The 18,448-nt window shown below is 42.2% G+C and overlaps 1 protein-coding gene across 6 annotated transcripts in view; it reads right to left on the reverse strand.

Moving 5' to 3' along the window:
* Positions 1 to 4,905: 4,905 nt before the first annotated feature.
* Positions 4,906 to 18,448, reverse strand: part of ALMS1 (ALMS1 centrosome and basal body associated protein) — a 55,898-nt gene continuing 42,355 nt past the window's right edge. For 2 of the 6 annotated variants that reach the window (XM_090139918.1, XM_031588137.2), the window contains exons 13-19: positions 16,342 to 16,444; positions 15,309 to 15,488; positions 13,925 to 14,169; positions 13,149 to 13,332; positions 12,889 to 12,952; positions 10,163 to 10,262; positions 4,909 to 6,456 (exon numbers count right to left, since the gene is read on the reverse strand). In XM_090139918.1, coding sequence (XP_089996044.1) covers positions 6,412 to 6,456; positions 10,163 to 10,262; positions 12,889 to 12,952; positions 13,149 to 13,332; positions 13,925 to 14,169; positions 15,309 to 15,488; positions 16,342 to 16,444 — 921 coding nt within the window. In that variant the 3' untranslated portion in view covers positions 4,909 to 6,411. Of the gene's footprint in view, positions 6,457 to 10,162; positions 10,263 to 12,888; positions 12,953 to 13,148; positions 13,333 to 13,924; positions 14,170 to 15,233; positions 15,489 to 16,341; positions 16,445 to 18,448 lie in introns of all 6 variants that reach the window. The other 4 variants (XM_031588133.2, XM_031588132.2, XM_090139917.1 and 1 more) reach the window with 3 other exon arrangements.

Below are 18,448 nucleotides of genomic sequence, written 5' to 3' on the forward strand. Positions count from 1 at the left end.
TGAGATAGCACAGAGTCCCGCCTGCAATCCTCAGCGTGCTTACGATATTAATTATCATTAATAGCATTCTATCCTTTACCCAGGGCTTGCTGGGCTATATGGGGTGGGGGACGGATGCTGCCCACGCACCCAAACTGCAGGGCTTCTGCTGCTCTGTGATAACATCCTCCATCCTCCCCCCCCAAAGCACTCAGCCCCCACCAGGGCTCGAGGCAAGGATTCATTAATAGCAATTAAAACCCTAATAATTATATTGATCGAGCCTAATAGTCAATGTTTTCGTAATAATCAAAGCTTTCCTCTTATTGAAAGCTTTCACTCTCTGTGCGTAATGGGGACAGCTGCAGGCACACGTGTCCAGTTTGCTCCAGGGGCCCCTTCCTGAGGTGACACCGTGGGAGAGGAGGGGATAGGGAAATTTTCTGGGGTTTCCCAGCACAAATGGTGAATCCAATAGCCCAGCAGCACTGTCAGAGCCTCCTGGTGTTCTGACGTGTGTTGAGGTGCAGTGGGATGGCAGATGGGAACATCTGGATGCTGCGAGGCTGCCTCAGCTCAGCAGCACCTTGGCAGCTTCCCAGACCCTCGTATGTGGTATTTTTGGGGTGGGGAAGTGCCACTTAACAAAGCCTTGCTCTCTTGCTCTCACCATGAGCTGTCCCAAGCATCTTTCTGGGCTGAATCCCATAAAGAGATCCCCAAAGCCTGAAGGTGGTCTCCTACCAAAGTTTCATGGGACGATAGGAAGGACAGCAAGGCACTGAAAAAAAAAAAAACCAAAAAAACAAAATCACATCAAAGAACAAACCTGTGCAAGCATCCCAAGGAGAGGGCAGTGCCATCCCACCCAGCTCAGTGAGTGCAGCTGTTATATCATCCTGGCACACAACCAGGAGATTTTCCAGCAAACGACAGGGCTGTCGGCCATCAGAAGGCACCACAACCAGTGTCCCAGAGCTGTGTCTTTCTAAGAAAAGGGCAGCTTGTGGCAGAAAGAAAGGGAAGAGACCTAAGGGAACCTTCTCAAACTAGAACTCTCAGGCTTCCCATGGCAGCCCCGCTCACTTCCCAAAGACATAAAGCACATCCAGAGTGATTCACACGTGAGGCATCTGCCCAAAGAAATGCTGTAGCATATAGTCATGGTGAAGTCATATCTGTTAAGTGTTATTCTTCCTCATTCCTCCATTCTTTCAGCAGAAGTCTCCCTTCCTCTTGCCAGCACCAGAACCCACTTGTCCTGCACAAGCCTTAGGATCGTAATGGCAGAGAGTTATCCAGAGCTGCTCATAAAAAGCCTTTTTGTGCAAAGGGACAGGCGTCCTTCCCCCAGCACACAGCACAATCACTTGATATCTCTGCTGACAAAAGCCTACAGAAGCCAGGGCACTGACCAGGACTGCAGCTGGGTCACGCCAGCAAGCAGCTGAGACTGCAAATAGGGATTTCTGTATCCCAGCTTAAGCCAAGAGCAGCACGTGTGGAGGATCGCTCACAGCCGTGGAATTAAGGCAGAGAACACTCCTTGGTGTTCCTTCCTGCCTCGTTGGCATTCATTCTTCATAGCCAAAGGAGGCAACCAGCACAGTGAGTTGGGCACAGGAGCTGCCCAGGCACTCACATTTTGTCTTCCATCACTGCTGGGTCAATATAAACGTCTTCACTGTAAGCCTCCTAGGGATCCTCCTGCAAAGGACAAGGACAGCTGTAATGGAATAAAGCAGCTCGACATCAATCAGAAAACTCTATGAGACCAAATAATATCACATTTCACATGTCCAACTAAAACAATTATACGCTATCATCAACCACCCTCCTCGTGCACGAGCATTCAGGAGGCCACAGAGCATACATGGCACGTTGTGTCCCCCCCAGATCCAGCAGGTCTCAGAGCCCCACAGACACTCCCTCCAGAGGAAGGTCATGGCTGTCAAGCTTAGGGGTTGGTTCAAAGCTGGGCTGAGGCCAGCAACAAGCAGCACAAGGATCATCCATTCCAGAGGTGTTCAAGACCAGGCTGGATGGAGCCCTGGGCAACCTGGGCTAGTGCCAGATCTGAAGGTTGGCGGCCCTGCCTGTGGCAGGGGGTTGGAACTTGGTGATCCTTGGGGTCCCTTTCAACCCAAGCCACTCTATGATTCCATGGGACACAGCAAACCAAACTTGGGCAGAAAGACCCAATGCAGAGTTGGAGAACAAGTTGGATTCTCTCCATTCTTTTGCATCAAGACGACGAGTTCAAAGTATCTTTAAAAAAGCAAGAACAAGACCAGGGTACAGCAGATGGGCACAGAAATACAATATGACTTTTTAAGAAGAAAACCTCCTTCCCTATCAAGTCCCCTTACAACTGTCCTCATCACCACGGAATTTGAGTGCCTTCCAGAAGCTTATTAATCAACGCAGCGTTCATTTGTCATGTGGAGGTCGTTCACCCTCCCACTGGGTCTAATTTGGCCCAGAGAATTCCATTTATATGCTGATGTAGGGAGAAAAATATTAAGAAAAGTTTGACTTTCAAACCATCCTTGTGTGAAAGAGTCCTCCCTGTTTACCACAGCTCAGCTGAATCTGTTCCTTAAGATCACGATGAGCGTGTCCAATGAGTTTAGGCTTTATGCACATACAGCCATCCAGCTGGTGAGCAAATAGATGCTGCATAAAGGAAGCAATGCATTCAAGCCTTCTTTACTGTACTGAAGTTTGGTCCAGACTAACGAACAGGCAGCCAGGAAGCATTATTTCTTTTTAATTAGGAATCTCATTTCAAGTGAATTATAAGTCCGGATGCTTTAACAGGCAAATGGAAGCAGCGAGCTCACCTGCGTGCACAGGGCAAACCTCTCTCTTCAGTTTCTTCCTCTTCAAAGTCATTTTGTTGCGTTGTCCTGCAGGAGATCATGCAACCACTATCAAATTTAGCACCAGTAGTGTAGACAGACAGAGAAGGAAACCATCCTCCAGGACCCAACTGCGTGTGCCAGGCCATAAGAATGGCATTTACAACACAAAATGTAGAACTTGTGGAAACGACGACAAGAGCAGAAATTGAAAATGTTTTGAGAGGGCAGAGAGGCCTCTTGTTTTGAAAAAAGCACCTTTCAAAGCACAAGGGTGCTTTCTACAGCCCTTCCCCCACTGTTTCCTTTCCTTGACCACCTGAGCAGACATCCAAGCCTCCCTCCTCATGGTCACTTTGGTGAGGGCACACCCACAAGCAGTCCAACACCAAACATCAGCAGTCACATTAAATCAGTGATGAACACGGTAAATATGAATGATGACAGCATTAGATCAAAGCTGCTTTCAGTTTCTGGAGACAACTCAAAAGACAACCATGCTGCTTTTACCTCCGTTTATGAGATAGCAGCTGTGATAACAGGACTGTTGCTAAGACTCAAACGTGTACTTGGCACCCACGCAGTAACTGCTGCATGGGGTGGGTATGGCAAATGCTGATCAAAAAACATTTCTGATCAACTAAGAACCAAAGCCTGCACCCCCAAGGTTCTAAAAAGCATAGTTCCGCCCTCTTGAACTTCTACTGCTTCTCAGAATTTACCCTAAATGTCTTTCTGTAGCAGCGGATTAAGAAGAGATGACTCCACTTGCAGAAGGCAAGTATGATATCCAGAGTTTCTGGAAAGAAGTTTTCCCATTTTGGAACTGATGACTCCAACTGTCAACAGCTTCTTTCCACAGATTTGTAAACACTAGATGCCTTTCATCCAGCACAAGCTTTATCTGACCTGATGACAACAAGGAGTTGAAAGTGGAAAGGACGTGAGTCATCTTCACTAGAATCCACCACGAAGAAGCCATGAGAAGGACAGAGGATGGTGCAGCCCAAGGACTGAGCAGAAGACTCAGCTCTTTGAACCTCACCATAGACTTCATTCCCTTAGTTTGTAGGAATGGCAGCTTCTCCCAGGTCTCACTGGAATTCCAAGCACTTTCACTTCTGCAAAGCAAAGAGCACATTTCCCTTACAGTACTTCAGAAAGAGAATTAACATTGTGCAGCCCAAGACAAGCATAAGAAAATGAGATCTGAAGACTGCGCCTATATACTGAAGCGTGTCTGAATAGAACAGACACACTTTAGAACAGATTTTAACAGAAGCAACCACTTCTCCCCCAGCAAAGGAAAAATGGTACAACAGTGGTTCCTCATTATTGTCAAATGAGGAAACAGCTCTTTCTCACTGAAGCTGACACGCTGCAAAACTCTAACAATACACAGAATTAGGGTGACCACTGGATTATTTCTTGCAGGTTTTTTTTTGTTGTTTCTTTTTTTTTTAAAGTTCACAGCAGCTTTTTGTTCTCTAAGGTTTTACAATGCATAAAACACGAGGAGTAGGACTCCAACCTATTGAAATGGACTACCTCCACCCTTCTTTGATTTGTATTTGATGATTGACTTCTATGCTTTTGTAAGGAAGCAACACACGGGCACACTGCAGACGTATAAATAACTACCAGCTGTGTTATCCAAATGCAAGACGACTTCCAAGCACATCCTGAGGCAGCACTAGTGCCCTTAGAGTGTTTCCTTTCCTGTCAGCTGAAAGTTTAAAGTGTGTTTAAGAAGCTAAGTGGCTTTAAATGAGCATTCAGTGAGGCAGCATCTCTCATGACTAACACAACTGCATTTCTTGTAGCAGGGAAAAAGCCTATTCATATGTTTATCAGGGAATCACAGGACAAGCCTTAGTACCAGCAATTTTAGCATCTTCTGCTTCAGCAACTTACAAAGCCAGCCCTGGATCAGCACTCAAAGACAAAGCAGCTTGTATCCAAACTGCATCCAAAGAGAAGGTTGTGGAAGGAGCAAATAGGTTAAAAAAAAAAAAAAAAAAAAAAAAAAAAAGAAGCAGATTTGGAAAACTGGAAAGGTGTAAGGACACAAGTCATTCTTAGAGCTCATTTATCACAGCTACACAACACTGTTAATTTCTGTACCACATTTTTAACTGCAGGGTTCTAAAACCAAACCAGTCACACCCTTCCAACTGATTTGGTTTTGTGGTGGTTGGTTTTTTGCATGTTATTCTACTAAGCACACCCAGACATACTCTCAGACTTTTATTTCCTTCCTTTAGAATGTAACAGCTGCTTTAACAGCCTGTGCTACCATCAGACCACAGCTTGAAAAATACTATGCCAAATCTTTGACTAGTGTAATTTAGTGGGGTGTACTGACCTTCAAGAGAATCACATTATTTCCCATCATTTTAAGATTTAATTCACTGCATCCTGATGTGAATTCCAGGGGTTACTGGCCAAGGCCACCGCTGGATGGCTCAGCCAGGGGTGAAACAAGAAGTTCTGGTGAAACAAGAAGTTCTACAAGATTTGTAGGGGACACAATGGGTCAGAAGATCTCAGTTGTGCCTCGTTTTATGCAGCATTTACTCTTGCAGTTTTTCCTCAAAATAAATTGCTGTGAAGATTTTAAGTACATAAAACTACATGGTACAAAAATAGGAAACCACTGTTTGCAGGCACAGGTGAGCAGAAGACACCTCAGGTGCCTTTTCCTGTTTATACATCACGTTAACTCTTTTGTGATGCAAAATGAAGTGAAACTGAGACTTCAGGGCTACCACAAAGAACCACAACCTTTATTTTTCATCTTCTGCCACTGCGATGCTCGTGAAGTGCATAACCAAGTATCCCAGTGGCAAGCCTTAAAAACACCCAACATGATAAAACTAAAAACCTCAGATTAGATTCTCCTGGTTGATACAAAAAGACAGCAAACCAAGCAAAAACTAAATGAAGTCATGACCCCTCCACTCTTTCAGGTACTAATAACATCCAGTTTAAATAGCTGTCATAGAGATGCACTGTAATTTCTTAAGACCTGTGTTGGGCAGAGCAGGAGGCAACTATAGCCTGGATTCTGTAGATGTTATTTGCAAGGACAGCAAAGACATTTCATGATTGCTAGAACAGTTGCTACAAACTGTTTTGTTATTTATTTATGGTTTGAGGTTTTTTTTTTTTCCAGTACAAAATATTACAAATAAGTTTGCTACATCGAGATAGGAAATAAAAAAATAAAAATAAATCCCTGTTAAAAGCTATTTAAAATATATATAAAACTACTATTTCAATCACATAATTATAAATATTATGAGCCAAGTACTTCCCAAAATTATATTTACTTTGGAAGTGCACAACACCACTACACACAGCCATCATGTATTTAAAAACCTGTCATTTGCATCAAATCACTGATCTTTTAGTAACTTATAAATATGGCAAGATTGTATTAGTACAAAAAGATGTATCTGAATTCCACAAAGCATATGTTGCACAATATTTGCTGCCTTATCTATTTCACATCAACCTCTCTGCAAGTTTGCTAAGCACAGCACGCATTTATTTGAAGAGGAGATCCTTATCAGTTCCAGGGTACCTTCCTCCCTAAGACACGGTTGGTGATTTTCTGAAAGACAAAAACAAAGCAGCACAGATCAGTTTCACCCCTCTAAAAATCACAAGCATAAATGTTAGTGCTGATAAGAGTTCTGACCAGAATGCATCAGCAAGTAGTGCAACTCAAAGGAACAACTCTTTGCACACCTTTGGACAGCTAAAGCAGCCTTGCTGCTTCCCACTCAGTAATATGGACAACACAGGGTCATCCCTGTGCTGACTGCTGTGGAAGTGGTCAGAAATAAGCCTGAAGTGCTGGAAAGCACCTTCATATTAGCTGATGAACATTATGCCACGGAACAGTGCCCCTTAGTGCTGCAAAGGCCAGGAGTTTATACCTCCTAGAACAAGCAGACACACTCATAAAAGAAAAACCATCAGTTTATTGAAGATGTCTCAGTTCTCCTTGGTCATAATCACACGAGACGTTAAAGCACTCTAGAGAAGCACTGCTAATGCTGATTGTTCTTTCTTGGCAGTACACAGCATACATGTATGAACTATATACAAAGGGTATACAGACTATACATGCTAATACAGTACATGTACATATATATTTATACATACAGAAAGCAAAGCCACTGACGTGAGTCTCAGTGTGGAATTTGTCCCCATGATCACAACATGAAGCCTCTGAGCATTCCTTCCAGCTCTCAGTCCATTCTGCAATCTAATCAGCAAATTCAGCTAGCAATTAGGTGCTATCTACCCTCTTTGCTCCACTTCCAGGTAGCAGCTACAAGACAAAGCAAAACCCTAACATGGTGCTGACAAGAGGGAAAACGTAGTCAAGGGGATGAAAAACAAACACTCAAAAAATACCACCGTGCAGCAACCAAGTGCAATTCAGACTTACACCTCCAGAAACACACGCTTTTCTTTTGAGGCAGTGACACCTTGTGGTCCCTATATTACATTGACTTTAAAGGAAATGGCCCATTCACACAAAGAAGAGGAAAAAACTGTATCTGCTAAAAAGAAATTCTCAATGGAATTGAGAACGGAAGGAGATACGCTGCCTCCAGGGAGCAGTGTGTCCCACATAACAGCAGTTGTTGCTCACACTGAAAACATAAAGCTTTGTTTTCTCCTTCTGAAACTGCTGTGCACGTTTCCCTTTCAAAGTATTGACAGGTGTAACTGTACCTGTAAATACTGGTGTGAGGATTTCACTGGCAAGTGATTCTTTAGCAAGTATTTGTCCATATCCATACAGATGAGTGTATGTAGATGTTTAATTCACCTCTTCCTTTCCCAAGCATTACACACACTTAACCTGTGAGCCCTGGATGACCTGCAGAAACAGCATGCACCTGGTACTGCTAGCTAATCCCATCCTCAGAGCCAGCTGGACTGCAATCCATGGGGTGCACACCTGGTTTTACTTCTTACATTTCTGCTCTTTTATCATCAGTGACAATGCCCCAGAGCCACATTATATCATAGCCAATATGTAATGAATTTAGGATGTAAGTACACGTCATCATTATAACAAAGAGTTCAGCCACTGGTGCTGGGAGGAGAGAGTAAGCACTCAGTAACTGAGCAAAAACTTGTGCAGCAGTCTAAGACAGCTCCATGTTCCCAGCTGTTTGGTTCCTGCTCTCTATATTAACATTCATGGTTAACCTTCTGAGCTGCACCCAGACCTGGAGTGGCTGTGGCATGAATACATCGTTCCCCAATCAAGACATCCAGTGCTTGCCCACCAAAACCCAAAGACAAAAGGACAACAGTATCATTATGGACAGGCCATGCCACTGAGCACTGACCTGGGAGTCACCAATACCATCCCCTCTTCTAATCAACACCACACCTGTACATAAAACTTGTGATGTGATTTTGTGTCTTCTTCCAGCTACATAGTTGAGTCAACAACTGCCTCCACTCATTAACCACAAGGCCATACCATACTGGGACCTGAGATTGTCAGACTAGGGGAAAAAATACGTTCTGAGCATACCCTGCAAAAATATAGCATGAAATTAAGGTAATTCCAGTTGTAAGAACTCACAGTCAGATTAAGAAGGTATCCCAGACAATACATCCATTACAAACCCTTGCTTTTAAACATTCAGTTAATAACTTTTTCCAGCTCTGGTAGGACAACTTGGCCAAGTTGCAGTGCTAAAAACTTAAGGGTAAGCTAAAGATCCAGAAAAAAAAGAAAGCAGTTTCCAAATTTAATGTGTATCCTTAAATGAGTGAAGCCTATAATGCAGTTTATTGCCTGCTTCCTGAGCTATGCAGAAGGCTATTTTTTATGGCATATGTCAGACAGCAAGAACATTGAGGTTTAGGTTAGATAATAGGAGGAAGTTTTTCCACATAGAGAGTGGTGAAGCACTGGAACAGGTTGCCCAAGGAGGTTGTGGATGCCCCATCCTTGGAGGAATTCAAGGCCAGGCTGGATGTGGTTCTGGGCAGCCTGGTCTACTGGTTGGCAACATTACACATAGCAGAGGGGTTGAAACTAGATAATCATCATGGTCCTTTTCAACCCAGGCCATTCTATGATTCTATGATAAGATACATCAGGTTTGAGCATCAGTACTTTCAACACTGTCTGTGTTTCTCATCTTTCAGTTTTTATTGTCTTAAGAGAAAGCAAAGCATGTGAATGCCCAAAACTGCTCAAAAAGCAATACACTAGTCAGCCAGAGATGCATTTCAGGAAAGGGACTGATGGGCCTCTTCTGTTTTATCAGGATATTTATCACATCATTCACTGTATATAGTTCCATATTTCTGTGCAACACATCAGATCAGATAATAAAGTGCACATATGGGAGGTGATTGGGACAGACATCTTTCTCATTGTGATTAATCCAGGACAGTCTATCTGCCACAAATAAAACCTGAGCTTAACAGACAGACACAAAGCATTTGTTAATCAAATTGAACAGCCAAGGAGGAAGTGTTAACAGCAGCTGTTGGCTGGAACAGAAGCAGCTCCCTACAGGGAAGTCACCACTATGGCAGAACAAGACAGGATTCAGCAAAGCCCTACAGCAAAATCGGCCCCAGCAATTCCTTCTCCTGCTCACCAAAATCCTGTAGCCCTCACCTCACCTTTGTGCTGTTGTTGGTTGTATGGTGAGTTTCTAGCACAGGAAAACCACCTGCTGGTCAAGTGTTTGTAGTTCAAAGGCAGTCACACCCACACTGAGATAACAGCTTCTTCTGCAGCTTAACCAGCCACAGCTGATCCCAGGCCCATCAGTGCCAGCACAGCAGCACTGAGCTATCAGCCAAACAAATGCTTCATGTGAAATCCACAACCCCCAGAGCTAACAAATCACCATCAGGACTGCCAATTCTTCACAGGAGACAAATTAAGAATGACAACTGGGGGCTGTTGAACATGGGTTCATGTGTTTGCACGGCTGCAAAGTTCACTATGAATCCTGCAGGCTAAAGCCATCTAAAGCCCATGAGTTAAACAGCAGCCTTCAACTCAAAGAGCTCTCTATGGAACACCATTAAATATGCTCCACAGCCTGCCTTGTTTGGCCATCACAACACTGCACGTGGCCTTTTCTGTGTGCATCCAACTTGGCCCCATGCTTCCTTGTTATTCTTCTCTACACACACATAGGAATGTGCAAATACCACAATATTACTACAATGCTGATGACCTCAAGGCAAAAGAAAAGTATTCTAACCTGTTTGAATATTAATACCTGACCATTTTGATGATGATGATGAACACCTACCATTTTGTACAGCTGTGCTTTCAGGCGATATGAGTTGTACTCAGATTTTCTTTTTTCTTCCTCTCGCTTCTTCTGCACCTCTGGCAGCTGCTCATAGATCCTTGGTGTAAATACAGACAGAAACAGTGACTTGGAAGGAAAGAACTTACTGATATAAAAAACACCTTCTTTTTTTCCTTCACATTCTGTTAAAGGCTACTGGTCAGTCACATCAAAGGAAAACTTATTTGGGAGGTGTACCAACGTCACACACATGGAAAATGTGGAATATACAGCAGTTGGGATACCAGAAATTCCCACATCCCATAACATCCCTCTCTTACAAGTAGCACACTCCTAAAAGCAGTATTTATAACACTGGAATAACCATACAGCTGATCTGATCACCCAGGTTCAAAAGGAAGTTTTAATATCTTGTAGAATAGCCTCACTGCTGTGAGGGGTATACAGACTGAGAAGCATGCTTATCCATTAACAGCAACATCTCTGTGACAAGAGTAACTTGAATTAAGTTGTTCAGGCATCTTATCTGCCTTGTCTAAGTCAATGCTTTATCTTCTCCCCTGCTGAACTACTCCCACAGCAGAGACAAACAGCAAGGGATGCTCTGGAATCAAAATAAAGGTGGCTGGTCCTCGTTGCAGAGTCAGAGTGCTACACTAGGCTGTTTTTACATGCTGCCACCTAAAGGAGGGACCTGAGAGCTATAATGGAATAGCAGTGCTGACATTGCCACCCTCGAATCTTCCTTTAAGATCATAGGGCTCAATTCATGACAGTGGTTGCCAAGGACCAATAAAGCTTCAAAAAAAAGATTACGGTCTATTGGAGGTGGATCTGAACCATGTTCATAAATTCCAGTCTCATTATACCTAAAGATAGATACTGTAACAGTCCCCTTACAAAATAATGACTTAATAATCAGGAAATAGGAGAAGGAAAAAGAAAGACCTTGTTACAATACTGCTAAGGTAACCTCTGAAAGCCTGCTTCATTCTTACGTCAATATGATAACAACTTGCCATAATTACTGCTCACTTTGAATATTTTAAACACATCTGTGCCTTCAACTCTTATTATCTGAAAGTGCCTTCACACATTCCATCTTGAAGACTGCAAATGAAATGAGCCCACCACCCAGGAGAGAGGAAGAGTATCTTTCACAGCCATGTAAGTCCCAACTCCAACAGAAAAATATGTAATTTTTCAGACTGGTACAAGCAGTGATAGAGGCAAACGTGTCAGTTGGCACTGAGCTGCTATTCAGGCAGTATGACTCGAGTGTCACTTCCATGTTTCAAAGGACAAAATAGAAGCTAGCAGGAAAACAAACTAACAGGAAGGTGTCAGACAACACAACTAAATACACAGAATCGAGAAAGCAAGGAATCAAATTCAAATACTGATCAGAAAACATGAAGTAAATCACATTTGGATGCTTACTTTCCACCTCTGACATCTTTCAGTAGGGCAGCAGAGCATGACAGGTCTATGTAAGTGCTACTGGAGGGGGGGAATGGGTATTTGGAGTTTTACTTTACTACTATACCACCCTTCTCTAAATGCTTTCCATCATCCCAGGGCTCCCCTGAGTGAAAGATCAAGGTTTACCACTCACAGATTCATCCCACCATAAAGATATTTAAAGCAAGAAGCAGACAAGTTGGCATTATGGGTCAATTCATTGAAAATTGTTTTCTTTAGCTCTAGCTAATTTACCATGAGAAATTCCATTTATACCCTTGCAGAGAAAAAGCAAAAGCTTCTGTACTCATTACAGGTAGAGATTTCAGAAGAATGGTACAGAATAAATTATTTCTCAGATCCAACTGAGAGCTGGAGTATGACAGCAGTAAGAACAAAAAAACGCCACCAAGTGTGACTGCCTGAATCAGTCTCCATAGAAATCCTGCTGATTTGGGTATTACGAAATCAGAGATTCTAAAATACTTGAGTTCAGACATATTGACCACAAGGTCCAAGTGACCTGAATCCAAACCTTTCCATTTCAACTAGAACATGGAACTGTGCTCCTGAGGGAGCTGGCATATTTACCATTTTTTGTCACCTCTCTATCAGTGCCCTAAAAATACTGTTAAATGTCAAAGGCCATTCAAATAAAATACCTTTTTTCCTCCTAGCATATACAAAACAGGGTCTATTTTATATACTGTGTATTCCAATGGATAGTTTGTTGAACTACTGTGCCACTTAGGTTGGAAAGAACCTCTGGAAGTCATTTAGTCCAATTTCCTTCTCAAAGCACGACTGACTTCAAGGCTAGACTGAGTTGCTCAGGCCTCATCCTGTCAACCTCTATTTCCAAGGATTGAGATTTTTCCCATGTCTGTGAATCCCTGGTCCAGCATTACACCACCCTCTTTGAGAAAAACATATTTACTCATCTCTCCCCTTAATGGAACACGTTACTACTGTTGCTTATCCTATCATCATGTTTAAAACTACACACTCCAGCACCCTACATTTCATCTCCTTTTGGGATCCAGTACTTGGAAAGTTGTAGTGCTTGGACCACAGATACTGCTACAGAATACTTATTTCAAAGTAGTTTTACTTCTAGGATTTTATCAATAGGTGTTTTCTGACTGATAAAGTGCCTATTTCTTGCACTGTAAAAGCTGAGTTACCCCCAAGCCGTCCCCCCAGCCTCTTTTCTTCCCCAGATGCAATTCATCCCTCTTTCCTACTCATTTACTCAACCTTACCGTTTAGATCTTTGAACCATCTCACTCTTTGGAATTGCTCTTCTTTTTTCTTTAATCAGATAACCTAAATGGATAAGAAAACAGTGTGCAAATCTGCTTATCACAAAGAAAACCACTGTATCAACCTTAGTCCTTTCTGGACTTTCTGGCTTTTTATAGACAACATAAACATAACACTGTTATTAAAAATACACACATCCCTTAGAACAGGGAAATAAACTAATTCCTATAGGTCATCAGGAGAAGAAACACAGAGGTACCTCTGTCAGCCAGCACATGACTTGCATTCCTGTAACCCTTTCTTTTCTCTGGAGGATTAAAAGGGTCTTCTTGTTCAGACTGCAGTACACTCTGCATTCTCCTCTCCTCCATTACAAGCTTCAGGTGCTTCACACGCTCACCAGAGCGGGAGATGAAATCAGGGCGATGCACTGCAAGAGCCTCCTAAGATGGGATGACAAAACAAAATCTGAAGTGGCCAGACAGACTCCCTGCAATCAGAATAATCAAAACAGGAGAACAGGAATAGATGCAATTGAATTTAAAGGAACCTCCCAAGTGCACCTAAATAGAAACTACAGATTTAATTTCACTTGTTACAGATTATTGTTACAAAAATACTTATGTACACTAAATATCTGTGGAAAAATGCAGATGTGTAGTGGTGACACTTGATTTGATCTGCAGTGTACACTATATGTACATAGATGAATATACATAGATACGCTGCTTGCAATGCATGAGTTAAAGCCTATTTTAACTACACACTATGTACATCATGCTATTATTTCTGCATGGTAGCAAGAATGACTTGACATCTCCTCTCCTACATTCCCTCCACACTGTTCAATTCAAACAGATTATTATACTGTGCAAAGCCAGGCTGCCACAAGCAAACGAGGCTGATGACCTCTCTTTGCTTCGGTTCTTGTAAATACAAAGCAGTCAGGAAAAAGAAGAAAGAAGAGGAATAAGAAGTGCTTCCACAAGACTCAGCATTAGTGCTGAAGACACAGAGATCCCAGCATGCTTTTACCTGCAACGTAAGCTTCACAAATGGCTGGATAGGCCTGGTCTCAGCATCTCTTTCTGGAACTGCAGGCTGAATCACTTTGCTGCACTGCTGCTCTTGAAAGTTCTTCTCTCTCAGAGGCTCTCTCCAGGGCTTTGTGGTGGTGAACGGTTCAAACCAAGATGAACCAGGACCAGGGATGGAATTGGAACAGTTTTCTTTCCTAGATTCAAACTTCAAGTCCTCTGCTTGGACAAACCATGAAATCCCTGTTGAAGAGATCACAGAAGGCAATGAAGATATGCAAACAATGCACATGCCCCTTTTCCATCCTCGTCTATAGCCCTTCATGCCCAAGATCTCAGCTAACACAGTCCATGCCTAACACTGCAATATACACTCACTTCAGTTATTGCATTGATTTCAGCGTGACATTGGTGTCAGACAACTTTGATGGTTTCAAAGAATTCCTTTGCCAAGTGTCAGTAAATCAGCAAGCCTTTATGAAATAACCCTTTAGGAAATGTACAAAATGGCTTCTTATATGTGTGCTCCTCTCTTTTTAGAAGGAATGGTTTATTTATCAGCAACTCCACGTTTTTAAGGAGCCTATGTGCTGTCCTAAACCTTATGGCTTTTTATATATATATAGATATTTTTGAAGAGCAAATAGTGTACATCTTGTAAATGTTAAGTATGTATACAAGAATTCAATTACTCACAGTTAACATATATAATGAGATTAGAATACATCAGCTAGTACCCTGAGCAGATATTCTAAATTAAACCAGTATGACAGAGAATCATTTGTCCCTACAACAACGATGATGACTAAGGAAAATATTTTTAAATATTTCATCATGGCACTGTGAAGACTGACAGGAAATATTAAAGAACAGGAAACTGCTCCATCAGCCCCAAAAAACTCACATCTCTAGTTGGAAGAGGGACACAAGTCCAGCTGAAGCACTACATACAAATTATAGCATCCAGTTACTCAGATCTTAGCAGAACCTTTTATAATTTGAAAATCAAAACTAAGCATCTTCATAATTCCTAACTTATTCATCTTTCCTTGCCTTCTTCATTGCTTTTTTGTCACCTCTACTGGTAAAGTTACCTGTAACAGCTTGGTTGAAAATGGCATCATAATAAACTTTCAGAAAGTTCACTTGGCGTAGCAAGCTTCTGTGTTCAAAATCCACTCATTAAAAGCAGAATAAAAACTGACAGTGACTAATTTGTGCTCTAGCCAATCCTCCTCACACATCTTGAGGACTGCTGTTAAGATGTACGGCTTTTCTGTTTTGCAGAAAGTATATTTTGGACTGACCTTGTGGCAAATGCAGTCTGCTCCTTTTTGTCCTTTTCTCCATGAAAAAATTGCCTGGCTGTCCCTTCTGCTTACCCTTGCTTCCTGCTGCCTGGTGATCTGTGACCATACCATCTGACTCTCCAAAAATACCATCGACACGATGCCAGGGATCCCGCGGCCGCTGATTTGACTGGATAGCTCTTGGGGTAGGAAAAGTCACACCAACATCTCGAGTGTTTTTCTTCGTTGCACCATTCACAATCTCCAAGTCTCCTGTAGTTCAAAACAAAGCAGTAATACCTTACTCTAAAGCAGCTACAAGTACTTCAGCAGCAACACCACCGTGCAAAGGGCGGCCTTCAATTCCTACTTCGAAGCTCAAGGGTTGCCTTCTTTACCTCTTTTCAAAAGGCAAAATCTTTTATATTTCCACTTTAAGTTTAGTGCAAATCTACAATTAAGATTGTTACTATATGTAATAATCCAAATATAACTAAAGTGGTGTAAACTTAGTCTCACACACACACACACACACAAGTGTGGGAGCCAAACCAACTATACTCCTTGCTGGGAACCTGAAAAACCAACTTCCAAACCTATTGCTGAAAGACACAGTGGCAGGAATAAATATAGCTTTACATTCAGGCCAAGAGAACTGCAGTTTTTTCTGGACCTGAATGCAAACTGCACCAGACCAGGATGAGCTTATATTTTAAATGGGATATAACATCCAAAATATTACTAAGAGGAATATGAAACTCTGCAGTTGCAAGCCTTCTGAAATAGCATATGCCCACAAAATACATTCTGTGAGCAACAGATGTCTTGCAGAGAAAACAATATATAAAAAAAAAAACCACAGTTAGTCCACCTTTACAATTTCAATGGATAAGTTTAGGTTAACAAAGCATACCAGTAAGAGAGAGAGCTGGTTACTAGTGAAGCAGGCCAAGAAAAGGCTCATTTTAATTAGAACATCTTTCTCTAAAGTATTTGAAGTGAATTTAAAGAATGCTACACGCTCATCCCCATCACAAGAAACCTACACCAGATGTTGGCAAATGGTTTCCAAAGAGACAAAAAGAAGCCAATGCACAAACTATGAGTTTGGAACCCAACAACTCACCTGCTTGGATACCTTTGTTTAACATCCGTGCGCGTCGCTTGTTGCTGAGAGCTGAGCTTGGTCCCCAGGAACCACTGCTTGTCAAAGCTTGATCCAATGCCTTCTAGAGGGGAAGAAAGAACAAACATGGAAGAGAGCAAATTCCTGAAAACAGAACTGAAATGAACAGGAAGTGGGATTTAAACAGCAAGAAAGTTAGTCATCAATCTTTATTTACTGTACCTTGAGAATAGTATTATTGGGGTTGGAGCTTCATGATCCTTGAGGTCCCTTCCAACCCTGGCCATTCTGTGATTATTTACAAGGTTTAACAGGCTGATCAGTGTCACTTATTGCTGTGCCACGTAACAGCCAGCCTTCGTTTCATCCTCGTGCACCAATATACTTCCAGAACCCTGTTCTAGTAAGAAGAGTGCACAGTGCCTGTAGGCAAGAGTTTGCTCATGATCGCACTCTGTACAGTGCTGGGCATCCTCCAACTCTCTCACCCAAAGCTCAAGGATAAGTGTGGCATATCAAGACAACTCCTTTGCTACAGCAAGATCTGTTGGCTGTACTTTCAGGACAGATCACAAAGTGCAAAGTATTTCTGCTGTGAGAAGAGGGAGAAAAACCATCTGAACTGAATCCTATATTCCCACCCTTTCAAACCAAAAGCCTTTAAAGGTTGTGGGACTGCTGCAGGGACAAGCTGTCTTGGAAAAGTAGCATGCTCCTTTGCAAATTCACTGTGAACTCCAGTTCTGAAACACTGAAGTGAAAGAGCCAAATCCTTTGAAGCATGAGAAGTTCTCTCACCCTTATAATCCTCAGAACATCAGTTCACCAGGCAGAGAAAACTGAACCCAAGGAAAACAAGAGGCATGGAGGCTCACAGTAAGAGCATGGCTTAAACACAATGCTAGTTTCAAGTCTTCAACATTCATACAAACAGGAGTTTCAGAAGGAATTTTTTCACCCAGAGGGTGGTGACACACTGGAACAGGTTGCCCAAGGAGGTTGTGGATGCCCCATCCCTGCAGGCATTCAAGGCCAGGCTGGATGTGGCTCTGGACAGCCTGGTCTGCTGGTTGGCAACCCTGCACATAGCAGGGGGTTGAAACCAGATGATCATTGTGGTCCTTTTCAACCCAGGCCATTCTATGACTCTATGATTCCAGCCACGAAGACAGTAAGCAGCAGGATTTTGTTATAATAAATTAACTTCCATTTTATGATGTAATTTTACAGACATTTCAAATGGATTGCGCTCTGCAATGCATCTGGTCTACGAGCTTCTTCGTTTATATAAAGCACAGAGAATGTTAATGCTTTATTAACAGCAATTAACTGATAGAGTTTCCCCAGGCTTCAAGCCCAGTGGCGCGGCACAGACCAATCTCTGCAACTCGGCTGAATTTCATTTTTAATTATGAAACAGATTTTCCTTTTTTTTTTTTTTGCTTGCTCCTAGCAATTAGTATCCTATTAGCAACTCATAGCGCCAGCCACAATGGAAATGAACAGAGGCTTTTTAATTACCTTTTTATTGATCCTCTGCTATCATCACTTCAGTGCAACAGTTTCAACGTTTAAAGGAGGTAATTTTTACTCTCACACATGCTGACAAGAGCTGTTTCTTAGTTTCACAGAACTATTAGAGCTCTGATAGAGCACACCAGACAGACATAGGAGATATGCATCTCCTTTCAGAGAACAGATTTCAATGTGCACTCAAAAGGGGAAGACACTGTAAAGTTAAAAACGAGATAACCCATTTACATGCACATGCATATCAGCCTGCAGAAATAAATGTAAGCAGCAATTTGGTACTGAATACTGACGTGCATGTTGCTATTTGGACTAGAAAACTCAATGCAGTGCTTTCAAAGCCCTTCAGCAGTTATATAGCACAACCTTTAGCTTTGTACCTGCTACCAGATGGCAGCTCGAAGACTGTTTTAGAAATAAACAGAAACTGGAAGAGAGAAAAACCTTCTGGGATGGGTTCAGCATCTATAAATAAAAAAAAAAAAAGCTGCAGTCGAGTTTGCCAGAAGCAGAGCTGACAATAGGCTCCCAAAAAAACCGAGCACTTGTCTGAAAGATTTGTACAGTAGTGTCTCTG

Source organism: Phasianus colchicus, chromosome 4 (genome assembly GCF_987193195.1).
Source record: "Phasianus colchicus chromosome 4, bPhaCol1.hap1.1, whole genome shotgun sequence".
Lineage (NCBI taxonomy): Eukaryota > Metazoa > Chordata > Aves > Galliformes > Phasianidae > Phasianus > Phasianus colchicus.